This window comes from Rousettus aegyptiacus, unplaced genomic scaffold, assembly GCF_014176215.1.
Source record: "Rousettus aegyptiacus isolate mRouAeg1 unplaced genomic scaffold, mRouAeg1.p scaffold_m13_p_7, whole genome shotgun sequence".
Classification (NCBI taxonomy): Eukaryota; Metazoa; Chordata; class Mammalia; order Chiroptera; family Pteropodidae; genus Rousettus; species Rousettus aegyptiacus.
In genome coordinates, this window is record NW_023416310.1 from 47,783 (window position 1) to 59,882 (window position 12,100).

Genomic DNA, 12,100 nt, shown 5'->3' on the forward strand with positions numbered 1-12,100 from the left:
TGTGGCTAAGACCACGGGGAAGCTGCGGATTAAAGGCTGGGAACCGCCCGCTGGCCTTTCGCCCCACGTGGTCTTACCTTTTCCCGTTGCACACTGTCCCCTTCCTCACGCACGTCCCTCGGACCAGAGGAAATGGGTTAAGGAAGCTGAGTCACAGGAGCTACAGAGTGAGATATGAACTGAGTTCCCCGACCACTCAGGGTTCCCCCCGCCTTTCCACACCCCTCTCGCTGCCCCTCCCGCTGTCTGCCTCCGAGACCACGCTGCCCGTGGAGTGTGACCCCTTTTCTAATGCACTTTCCTTTTGAATCTAACTTTGGTGTGTGTGTTGAATCATTTCTACACTCTCCACCAAACCCTCTTCTCTAGGTGGGGGGCGTCATCTCCCACCAGCCCGAGGATGTCTGCCCTGTCCCGCAGAACCCTTTCAGCAGGGGCTGTGGGTGAGGGGCGGAGCTACTGTGTGGAGCTCACAGAGGGCCATGATGGTCACCACCTCCTGCTGGGGCTGACCCCTGCCCTGTCCCCGAAAGCTGAAGGATTCAAGAGAGTAGAGAGGTCTGCTCCCTCCTCCTCCCCTTCAGCAACAAACCGCATTCCTAACGTGCCCAGCCTCGGAGCTGGCCCCGAATTCCCCTCCCCCTCCATCATCCTGCACAGTTCCCCCTTCAAAGCACAGGGCTGACCTGTGATGTGCACACGGCGTGTGCAGCTCGCAGGGCTCGCGGATAAGGAAGCCTTTGGCTCACTGTCTCGCAGGCTCGTGCAGGGAGCGGGCGGTCACCTGCCCCTCCGGCCCAGCGGGCAGCTGCTGGCAGCCACGCCCCGTTTTTTAAGAGGAGGCTCAGAGGAGTGCTGCTGCCTGGCCCCTGGTGGGCTCCGGGTCTCCTGTCTTCTGATAGTCCTATCCCCATGTCACCTGGCGGCCCCCAGGGCCACTCCAGCTGCACCTGCTGGTTTCCCGGCACCTCCGCCTGACACTGCGATTGCCCTGGATGGGACAGGTCGATAGTCCTTGGACAAAAAGGGCATCAGCAGCTAGGCAACAGGGCGGCATGGCCAGCTGCCTCGACCGCACGCCGGATTGTGACCACAGTGGCCACCGCAGCTACGGCCAGCCCCTCCCGCCTTCGGCTGGGCTGGTCGGCCGCCCAGGTGAGGATGCTGCCAGCTTGCCTGGGGACCTAGAGCTGGGCAGGTAGGGAAACACTGGGCAGCACCGTCAGCAGAGGACCCAGAAGAGCAGCGTGCCCTCCATGGCGGAGTCAGGCGAACCGCAGTGGGGGCCGAGCAGGCGCGGGGTTAACTGGTTTGAAACTTAGTAAACACGTCTTTGACCCCCCCAACCCTGCCCCAGCCCTCGTCCCCGCCCAGCCCCGCCCACCCCAGCTCCGCGGAGAACCACCCTACCCCCCAGCCCCGCCCCAGCCCCGCGGGTCCCCTGGACTCGGGTCTCCCCAGGAGGAACCTCCGCAGCCCTGCAGGTCTGTTCGTCCAGTTCACCCCTCGGGCCCTATCCTGAGCAAAGTCCCCTGGGGCCCTCCCGGCGGGCACCGAGATGACCCCCCCATTTGGTCAGAAGCATGCCTGCCCAGCCCCCAGCCCTGGGAGGTGACATGGGCGCGACAGGGGCCGGCCCTGGAAGCTACCTGTTCCCGGAGGCTGTGGCGTGACCTCTGGCCCCCTCGAGCTGTTGTGGGGGAGGTGGACCAGGAATGAGCTGCTGTGCACGCTCCAGGGATACCTGGGCTTCCCCGAAGTAGGGGGCCAGACCTGGACCATGGTTCCTGTCCCCTGGTTTGCCTGAGACTAAGGCCCGGGGTGACCCATGAGCCAGGGCACAAAGAGGTGGATTCTGGGAGGACAAGGAGACCCAGCTGGCCATCCTGGCCAGTGCTGGACAGCTGGAAAGGGGCCGGAAGGGGCGGCCTGCCTGTCAGAGATGCCTTTCAGTGGCTGGGTGGAGGGGAGGGAGTCCCAGTGGGGGCGATGGGGACGATGGGGACTGTCCGGTCCGTGTGGTTTACGAACACTGCAGCCTTGGACAGCTGATGAGAAATTCCAGCCAAGGCGCAGTTTGGGACGCTGCCCCTGGGGCTGTTTACTCTGAGGCTGTTGCCTCATTGCAGTTGCTGTGGACACAAGGCTGAGCCTCACACAGTCATCCCTGCCCCTCTCATGGCCCAGGACAGAGGCATGGGGCCAGTCAGCAGCCCACTGACCACACATGCGCTGGACACGGCCTCGGGGCTCCCCACCCAGGGCCTCGGCCTCCGTCTGTCCAGGCTCGAGGACCACGGCCAGCAGTGGACCAAACTGAGGACAAGGTAGCAGGGAGGTCTGGGGCAGGACCTGAGCACAGGGCTGGTCCTGCACTCTGACCTGTGACCAGAGCAAGGATCCGGCCAGGGAGCAGTGTGGGCGCTGAGGGCCGACGGCAGCGCTGACCGCTGCCCCACAGCCCCCTGCTGACTCCCGGAGCCAGCTGCACCAGCTGCGCCAGCCAGTACCCTCACACCCCTGAGGCCTGGCTTGGGTAAGGCCTGAGCTGGCTTCTGAAAGGCCTCATTGTCACCACGTTTAACATAACCTTGTGCACCTTGTGCGAGGCAGCAAGCTAGGGTGGTATTTCTGTTCTTTTAATCCTTGCCACGCCCTGCGGGCCGGCTCCATGATCACCCCCTTTACGGGACGGGACACTGAGGCCACAGGAGGCGAGGGGAAACGCCGGATTCCGGGGATTCCGGGATTCTGGATTCCGCCCACGCTGGGCCTGTGCCCCTCGCTCGGGCTCTGCTGGGGGAGGCCCCGCCCAGGCTGGCGCCATGGCCGGCCCTGTGAGTAGGTCCCCCAGGCCCTCGGCCTGAAGGAGGCAGGCTCCTCTGGTGGTGGAAGTGGGGGGGCCGGGCCCCAAAGATTCAGGGCCTGAGGGTGTGGAGTGCACCCCCTCTGCATTCAGCCCCTCACGAAAGCTGGGGGTCCAGGCCCCCTGTGAGGGTCGGCTGCGGTCTTGGAAGAGCACGTTGAGTCCCTGGGCGGGGGTCGTATGGACCCACTCCCACGCCCCAGGGGCCGCTGGGATGTGATGCTCTTTCTCATCCTGGCGTAACAGACGCTTGAAAGCACAGCTGGCGGGAGCAAAGCCACAGGCCTCAGGTCCCTCGGGTGCTCAGTGCAGCTGGGAACCGGGCTCGTGCAGATGGGGGTCTGGACAGTGACCGACCCAGAAAGCCATGCACAATGCAGCCAATGAAAACTCCCGGCTATAAAACAATGCGAATGGCATCATGCACTGCAAGTTTGCAAATAAGAATACTGATGCATAGAGAAAATCTGGGAAAATGTAGGCCGGGTGTAAAGTGAGTTTTGCTCCTGGGGTAGATTGTGGGAGGTTTCCCCCTCTGCTTCTGGGTTGTTCAACGTGTCCCTGGGCCACTCCACAGCCACAGGCCCTGAGACGGGGTGTCTGAGGCTGGGGACCCCCATCCCCTCTCCCACCCCCAGCTACACTGACCACGACGGCCGCTGCCCTGGGCTCCTGCCGGCAGGCCAGATGAAGGCGGGCACCTACGAGCTGTCCTTCGACACCGAGGGCTCCTGGAAGCAAAGGGGGCAGGGGAGCTTCTCCCCGTACGTGGGGGTGAGTCACCTGCCCTGCTGGGGCCAGGCTGTGGGGGCGGCTGAGGGTGCCACCAAGCCCCGTCCCACTCACTGGGCCCGACCTCACAGCCTCCCCCTCACCGGACCCTGTTCAGGGTGGACCCCTTGGCACCCCCGGCAGGCCCAGGGGTCCCCAGAGCTAGAGCCCGACACTGGGAACTGGAGAGCTGCGGCCAGGGAAGTGTTCAGCTCCCCAAAGAAGTGTTCGGCTCTCGCAGGTCGTCTTCACCATCAGCAACGAGACTTAAGTCCCACGGCCCCTGCTGCTGAGCCCCGGGTCCTGCACCACGCACCGCGGGAGCTGACCGCCAGCGGGCCTGTGGGCGCCCATCCCGTCGCCGTGGCCCCCGAGCCACCCCCGACCCACACCGTGGGCTCCACGCCCCTCGGGGGGCCTCAGGACCCCCCTCCTGCGGCGGTTCTGGCTCCCATTTCCCTGCGGGGGCTGTGACCTGGGCATCGGTAAAGTCTCCGCTGGCATCCACGAGGCTGCGTGGTAACTGCGCAGAGCTCGGCGGGGGCTGCCCGGCCCCGGGGCGGGTGGGGGGTGGACGGGCAGCTGGGAGGTGCATCCCCCACAGCCACGGGACCTTCGCCAGCTGCTCACTCTGCCGGACCTGATCCTGAGCGCAGGTGACCCATGGTGGCCGACGCTGCCATCACCCCTGCCCCACAAACAGGGAGACCGAGGCGGGAGGGACAGACTCAGAGCAGCACCGTGGTCTGGGCCTGCTCCTGGCTCCACCGTCCCCGGCCGCCCGGCTCGGCCCCCCGTGTGTACACGCTCCCCGTCTTGTCCAGAGGCGCCCATCTCCTGCCCCCGGGGAGCATGCGGGCGGCCCCGCCCATCCCAGAGCAGCTCGGGCCGGGCCACGGGGCTTCTGCTCCCTCCTCTGGGACGTGGGTGTTTTCAACGCAGTTCATTTCATCGGACGCTTTGAGGGCTGGAAGAGCTGACGCATGAGAAATGCGTGGCCTGGCTTAACTCGCAGCAAGAGCCCAAGGGGCCTCGTTATCCTCACCGTCGTCCAGAAAAGGGTGCCGGAGCTTGCAGTGGAGGGGTACAGGGCAAACTGAGGCCGAGCTCCAGGGAGAACTGGGGGCTGGACCTGGCTTCCACTCTTCACTGGGGTACGGGCCTCCTGACAATCAGATACAACCTCTAGAGATCCCCCAAGAGCTGCACAGACCAGGAGATGGCCCTAATCTTATGCACATAAGTATCGGGGTGCCAGGGAATCTGAGGGAGGGTCCAGATGGGGCGGCGGGCCGGGAAGGGCCAAGAGAAGGCCCAAGACCAGCGACAGGCACTGCCTTCATCAGGCGCGACAGACCAGAGGTGACGTCCACCCACAGATCCGTGGGCGCATCTAAGTCACTCGGGGGGCTGCCGCTGTGAATGCGTCCTCAGGCAGCGCTGTCTGCACCCCCACAGGCAAGGCCCCGAGCGGTGGCTCTGCCACGGAGCTGGGCACACTGGGTGCAGGGCCAGCCCTCACTGGCTCAGGTGGGCAGGGACCGGGTCAGGGCATTCACGCCCTCCAGCTGCAGGGGCCCACGCCCGGGTGCGGCGGGAGCAAGGGGAGGGTGTGCAGCTTTCGTTAGACTTACGAAGGGGTGGGAAAGTCTTAGACCCTGACTGTCCCTTGCTGGGGGACAGTGGCCTGAGTCTGGGGGAGCGCAGGAGGCCAGGTCAGTGCTATGGTGTAAGGGTGCGAGGCGGAGCTGCCGGACGGGACAGACGGCCCTGTGACCGGCGCGCGCCGGCAGGCCCCGTGAGGGTCACCAGGACGGGCGCGGCCCTGGGCACAGGGGTCCCGTACCTTGCAGACCCGGGCCAGCTCGTACTGTAAGTCCTTGATGGCGCTGTTCTTTGACTCCAAAACGTCCTGAGGAGAGAGGCAGACGTGATTTTGAGACTCATCTTTGGGCCGAGGCAGACAGGGTGGCCCAGGGTCTGGGGCTCCAGAAGGTGCCCCAGATGTGCAGGGAAGAACGGCCTGGCCCCACTGAGGTAGACACCCACATGCGAGAAGCCGGCGGGGAGGTCTCCAGGGAGAGGGGACACAGGACCCGGCTCTCCACGAGAACTCCGTCTGGGTGGTGAGATGAGCCGGGCCTGGCTGGCTCTGGAGCCACCCCCACCGCCACTGCGGCCTGGGGGGCCCTCACACCCCGACCTGCCGCCTGGAGGTCGCCCCGGCACAGGGATCCTGCCCACGAAGCTGGGAAACCGGCCAGGGCAGGCGAGAGCTGACGCATGGCCACCCTGGCCCACGGCGCTGGGACCAGGGCAGGGCTGTCCAACCCCCTGCCACTCGCTGGCAGCACAGGGCCTCGTCCGGCCGCAGGGCCAGCTGTCCTTCCCAGGATCAGAGGTGGGAGAGTCCCCCGGCTGCCAGCGCTGCGCTCACGGCGGGTCACAGAGACAGCGGGCCCAGCAGGCCACAGTGCTGGTGCATCAGCTGACCCAGCCACCCATGGGCGCTGAGGCCTCATCTGTCCTATTACTGCTGTCCCCTGTGCCCAGGACAGTCCCAGCACCGAGGAGTGCCCCAAAGAACTGGACTGGAGTGAACGAAGGCTCTAGCCTCTGCCCAGACGTGAGCCCCCTAGGCAGCCATCCCCGGCACCCCCACAAAGGCCTGGGCTTCCCTGCCCCGACCGCCCACGCAGAGCAGGCCATCGTAGTGTCCAGGGGGACTCTGGCAGCGGCCCCGCTGAGTGCAGGAGACTCAGCTGTCCCCAGGCCTGTGTCTGTCGGCCTCCAGAAGCCCAAGATTGGGCCCAGAGGTTCGAGAATGACTCGAGATGCAGGGCCCAATGGCTAAGCCGTGAAGGAGGGGCCAGGGTGACCTCAGATGGGAACAAAGCCAGTGAGAGGGTGGGGGCCACGTACCGCAGGCCTGGGAGACGCTCCCCACGGCTGATCACAGAAGTGAGACAAGGGGCCCCCAACCGGGGCCCAGACCACCCGGGGCGCGGCCCAGCCCTCCCCAGCAGCCGCGAGCGGCCGGCCTCCAGCCTGCGGGACATGATCGTCGGGGCCGCGGCGTCCAGGCTGGAGGCCGCCAGCACCTCGCCGAACTGCACCTCCTTCTTCTCCACGGCGGTGCTCAGCGCCTGCCGCTTGCGCTCCAGGACCCGGCTCCTGAAGCCGGCCTTCTGCCGCGCCTCCAGGACGGCCGCGGTGAACCTGCGGTGCAGCCCGTCCCGCTCCTGCTGCACCTGCAGACGGGCGGCGGGTCACGCGCGCTCCTGGGGCCTCTGCCCCGTGCCAGGGCGCACTGCAGCAGAGCCGACGGCTCGTGTCGGCTGCACCGGGGCCACCGCGGGCGGGCGGGTCTGCGTCCACACCGGCGTCTGCACCCCGCCCCCTCTGACAGAGCGCAGCTGTCCACACCTGGGGGCGGCGGGGAGAAGGAAACCCCGGCTGGGCCTGCCTCAGAAAGCAACAAGGCACCCTGGCAAGGCCTGGAGAGGCCCCAGGGGGGCCTGGCCCTAGGTTGGGGCAGTGGGCTCAGGACAGACATGGGCATCGAGCTCTAGCAGGCGGTGTTTGGGGGGCCTCTTGGGGACCCACTCCCTCTACCAGCCCCTGGTCCTAGAGCCCCAGGTCGACGTGCCCCACAAACAGATCTAGAGCACAGCCCCGGAGCCACCTGCCTGTCAATCGAAAGTGTTTCTTCATCTCCGAACTGTTACTGTTACCTGTGGAAAAACCATGACTTTGTAGAAATGTGAAAAGTGAACGCCCTTTGACCCGCCTCCCCAAGGCCACCAGGCGACCATCTGCTGTGACTCCTTTGCTCGGCCCCAGCCTGCGGGCCCCTTGCAGGCATCTCTGAAGGAGCTGAATCCAGATCTGACACGATGGATGTCCCTGCGTGTACGGGACGGAACCGGGCCCGTCCCATCAACGCCGTCTGCGGCTGTGAATCTCCGCAGGTGAGTGAGAGGCATGCTGCACGCGCCACAGCTCACGGAGACGGCGGACCCCGGGACAGAGGAGGGTGTCCCTGCCGCACGGGGAACCTCGGAACCGCGCGTCCGGGGAGACGCGTCCTCCGCCCCCCGCCCCCGACCCCGCCACGGCGGCAAGGCTCTGCGTGGTGCGGGCGGGAGGCGGCCCCTCGGGCCCTGTGCGCGACGGGCTCGGAAGAGCCCTCTGCGCTGACTCTACTGGAAACCCGAATGCAAACCTCCTGGCCCAGTGACCCCACCGCTAGGAGGGGACCTCCCTGAGACGGTTGCGCAGCGGCACAAGCCGCAGCAGTGATGCCGGGAACGGCGCGGGGCGGAAGCGGCTGTCCCTCACGGGCCCCGGCTCAGCGACCTGCGCACTCGCCGGGAGCGAGAGGTGGACGTGAGCACGAGGCCACAGTGCAGGTGCCACTGGGGGCGTTCCCGGGGCGACCCCACCCTCCATGGCGCACGGAGTCACAGCCACATGAGGGCCTGGAGGACACCGGAAGCCACTACCCCCCGTGAGGACCAGCAGGAGCCGCAGGAGCCGCAGGAGCAGCAGGAGCAGCAGGAGCAGCAGGGGCAGCAGGGGCAGCAGGGGCAGCAGGGGCAGCAGGAGCAGCAGGAGCAGCAGGGGCAGCAGGGGCAGCAGGAGCAGCAGGGGCAGCAGGGGCAGCAGGGGCAGCAGGAGCCGCAGGAGCCGCAGGAGCCGCAGGAGCCGCAGGAGCCGCAGGAGCAGCAGGAGCTGCAGGAGCCGCAGGAGCCGCAGGGGCAGCAGGGGCAGCAGGGGCAGCAGGAGCAGCAGGAGCAGCAGGGGCAGCAGGGGCAGCAGGGGCAGCAGGAGCAGCAGGGGCAGCAGGGGCAGCAGGAGCATCAGGAGCCGCAGGAGCATCAGGAGCCGCAGGAGCCGCAGGAGCCGCAGGGGCAGCAGGGGCAGCAGGAGCAGCAGGGGCAGTAGGGGCAGCAGGAGCATCAGGAGCCGCAGGAGCAGCAGGAGCCGCAGGAGCCGCAGGAGCCGCAGGGGCAGCAGGGGCAGCAGGAGCAGCAGGAGCAGCAGGAGCATCAGGAGCCGCAGGAGCAGCAGGAGCCGCAGGAGCCGCAGGAGCAGCAGGAGCAGCAGGGGCAGCAGGGGCAGCAGGAGCCGCAGGAGCAGCAGGAGCCGCAGGAGCCGCAGGAGCAGCAGGAGCAGCAGGGGCAGCAGGAGCAGCAGGAGCAGCAGGGGCACCTTCCCACTTCCTCACGGACCCGGGGGTCCATGAGCCCACGGTGTGTGCGTGACGGGACTTAGACACGTGCCCCCCACCAGGGAGCCCGCCTGAGACCCCGGGCCGCCTATAGGACGTGCCACAGGCCTCTGCCTCTTGAGGGCAGAGGGGCGGGTGGTGGGGCCTCCCACCTCCAAACCCAGAGGCCCGGCCCGGCATGCAGGCCCTCGAGGAGCAGACAGGCAGGCATGGGGGAGGACCCTCTGCGGCTGGAGCCCGGCCTGCTGGCCACGCGCCTGGACGAACCACTGCTCCAGCGCCTCGTGCTCCCACTGCAGGTCCTCGAGCTCCTTCTCCGTGACTTTCAAACGTGCCTCTGTGCACTGGAGAGAAAAGAGGGTGCGGGCAGAGAGCACTCAGCATGCGGGGGGCCATGTGATCGTCGTGCAGGCCCCCAAGGGGGGGCAAGGCCAAAAATAACCACCAGAAAGAACAGGCTCAAAGGCACAAGCGGCCCAGCCCCACGGGGCAGGTAGCGGGGACGCCTCTCACAGCGCATGGGCCGCGGCCCCAGGACGGAGTCGGGCCCCTCCCGCCGGGCCCTGGGCCTGAGGAGCGGGTGGGCTGACGGCCCTTCTCTCCGGAGCCAGGGTGAGCTCGGCAGACACTCACCACCAGGATCTGCTTGTCCCTCCCTCTCGTGGTTCCCGAGCTGCATCTCGTTCATCTCCTCCCGAGCCTTCTGCAGAGGGCCTGCCAGGCGCCGGTTCCGCATGGACCCGGCATCGTCTCCTTCTCCAGGTGGCCCTCCTCCTCCCGCGCGGCGCCTTGGGCGAGTGGCCGAGGGCCAGGCCGTTGAGCAGGACGTCATTGTCGTAGGCAAATCCCTCCTCGTGCCGCCGCGTGAGCATGTTGACCTGGCCGTTCCTCCTCTCCTCCACCTCGTGGATCTCGGTCTTTCTCCGCAGGTCAAGCTCATCCCGAAGCATCTTCATCTTCTTGTCGTACTTGGCCTCGATTTCCGCGAGGCGGCAGCAAACGGCGCAGCTCAGCGGGTGGAGCCCAGGCGGCCTGTGCCTCCAGACGCGCTGCAGCCAGGCGGAGGCCGCGGGGCAAGGCCCGCCGCGGAGTGGGTGGCGGAGGGGGAGACTCTTCCTGCGACACCCACAGAGGACACGTCCAGCCCTCACCACCGTCCGCTGTCCTCTGCCAGGGGCTAGCACTGCTGACCAAGCCCTGCACGGGGCTTCTCAACAGCTGAGCATCCACTGACCACTGACCCCAATGGCACTCGCCGCGGCCCAGGTGGCCACCAGCCACAGCACGGGGCTCGCTTATTGACCATACAGACTTCTGAGATGGGGCCTCCTCAGGCCAGGACCCCTGGAAAAGACCACCCTAAGAACACTGCCCACGAGACCGAGTGACCAGCACCCGCTCCGGGCCACCGGCCCGTGCCGGGAGCGGGGCCTGGGCGGTGGCCACGGCCCCCAGCTCCAACGGAAGGGGGCCGCGCCGGGGCTCTGACGGCCCGTCACCTCGGGAGGCGCCCTCCCCCCTCTGCGCACCCGGGGGAGCCCCGCGCTCACAGGCCCCGCGGCGCCTCCGCGGCACGCGTGCGAGACACTGGCCTCGCACCTCCCTCTAAGCCGCTCCGCACCCTGGTCGCCGCCTCAGCGTGTTTCTGCAAAGGCAGGAGCAGGGCGTTGCTGGGGGACAGAGAGGGGCCTCGCCCGCGGGCCGGCCCCGCTCCTCGCGGTGCAGTCAGGCTCGGTGCCCCGTGCGGCCTCCGCTGGGCGCTGTCCCCTCGTCTCCGAGTTCTGGGCCGTGCCCAGAACGACGCATTCCATAACTCGCGTCCCTCGGCCGAAGTCGCCTCTGGCTTCCGAGGATGTTAACGGACACTCCAGGCACTGACCACACACGGCCCCCGCCTGGCCCCCACTGGGGTGGCTCACGTAGTTAGATTTTGCCATCACTCAGCATTTAGATTTCTCATAAATGCCCAGGTATCTAACTTCTCTTAACAATCAGAAGACACACGGCCCCGGAGCCCACAGGGTCGTAACCCACTGAGCCGACCGCAGCTGCGCCCAGCCCCTCGCTCCTCCTGGCACTGGACGCCTCCAAGGTGTCCGTGCCGCGGACCTGCACGGGGGAGGCTCTGCGGACCCACCACGGCCACGTCACAGCTCCATCTGCACAGGGACGGGAAGGAAACAGGAAGACAAGAAACACCCCAACTGCTGAGCCGATGCGATGTGCAGCCCAGTGACCAGGCGCAGTGACCCTCAGAACACAGACGGGGCCCACCGGCCTCCCCTTCAGCCGCCAGCGGCTCCCCTGCGGGGACGTGAGTCGCCGCGTGCCGTCTTCGGCTGGCTGCGACTTTAAGAGAAACGACGTTCCAGGAGACCAGGGTCACCACGGGCCGATGCCATGACCCAGAGTCCCGGCTCCCAGCACCTCAGCCACGTTGCAACACGACGCCATTCGAGGGCCTGCTGCACAGCCAGGGGACTCTCACCCCCGTGGGGCGCCCGCGGGGGTCGCCGGTGACGCAGGCTGGGGGAGGCGCCGCACTCGCTCGCGTGGTCTGCCGCCGGCTGCAGTTTTCAGGAGACTTTTAATTAAAACTATCATTATAAATTATGTCCTGTAGCCGTTAACGTCATCAAAATGGGCAAGTAGCTTAAAATCACTCCTATTGCTTAATGGTAAGTGATGTGATCGACGAAAACACTATGTATGCAGAAACTATGATAATACCTGCGAAGGTCAGGGGCCTAAAAGGGTGAGACTGAGAAGACACTAGAAAACTAAAAATAGCTTTTGTATCAAGAAATTTTTCCCTTCCAAATCCCTGGCTCTGTCTCAAAAAGTTCTTCAATGTGGCTGCACTGCATTAAAAAAGTATTTGCATTGCACATGGGAGTGCCGGCGAGGGCCACGGGGCCGGGAAGGCCGGGCGGGCCTGGACAGGGCGAGGGCCACGGGGCCGGGAAGGCCGGGCGGGCCTGGACAGGGCGAGGGCCACGGGGTCGGGAAGGCCGGGCGGGCCTGGACAGGGCGAGGGCCACGGGGTCGGGAAGGCCGGGCGGGCCTGGACAGGGCGAGGGCCACGGGCCGGGAAGGCTGGGCGGGCCTGGACAGGGCGAGGGCCACGGGCCGGGAAGGCCGGGCGGGCCTGGACAGAGCCGCAGGAGCCCGGCTGGGGGGAGATGGACCAAGAGGCAGGGCAGGATGAGGCGGCACTTGTCTGAGAGGTT

At 66.7% G+C, this 12,100-nt stretch overlaps 1 protein-coding gene and 1 pseudogene across 1 annotated transcript; one reads left to right on the forward strand and one right to left on the reverse strand.

Moving 5' to 3' along the window:
- Positions 1-1,959: 1,959 nt before the first annotated feature.
- LOC107516267 (5-hydroxyisourate hydrolase-like) lies at positions 1,960-5,236 on the forward strand. The gene is made up of 3 exons (XM_016155851.2): positions 1,960-2,327; positions 3,505-3,640; positions 3,879-5,236. Exons 1-3 carry the CDS (start codon positions 2,179-2,181, stop codon positions 3,906-3,908), a joined length of 315 nt encoding a protein of 104 aa, XP_016011337.2. The 5' UTR covers positions 1,960-2,178; the 3' UTR covers positions 3,909-5,236.
- Positions 5,237-6,517: 1,281 nt separating this feature from the next.
- Positions 6,518-9,847, reverse strand: LOC107516262 (annotated as a pseudogene).
- Positions 9,848-12,100: the final 2,253 nt, after the last annotated feature.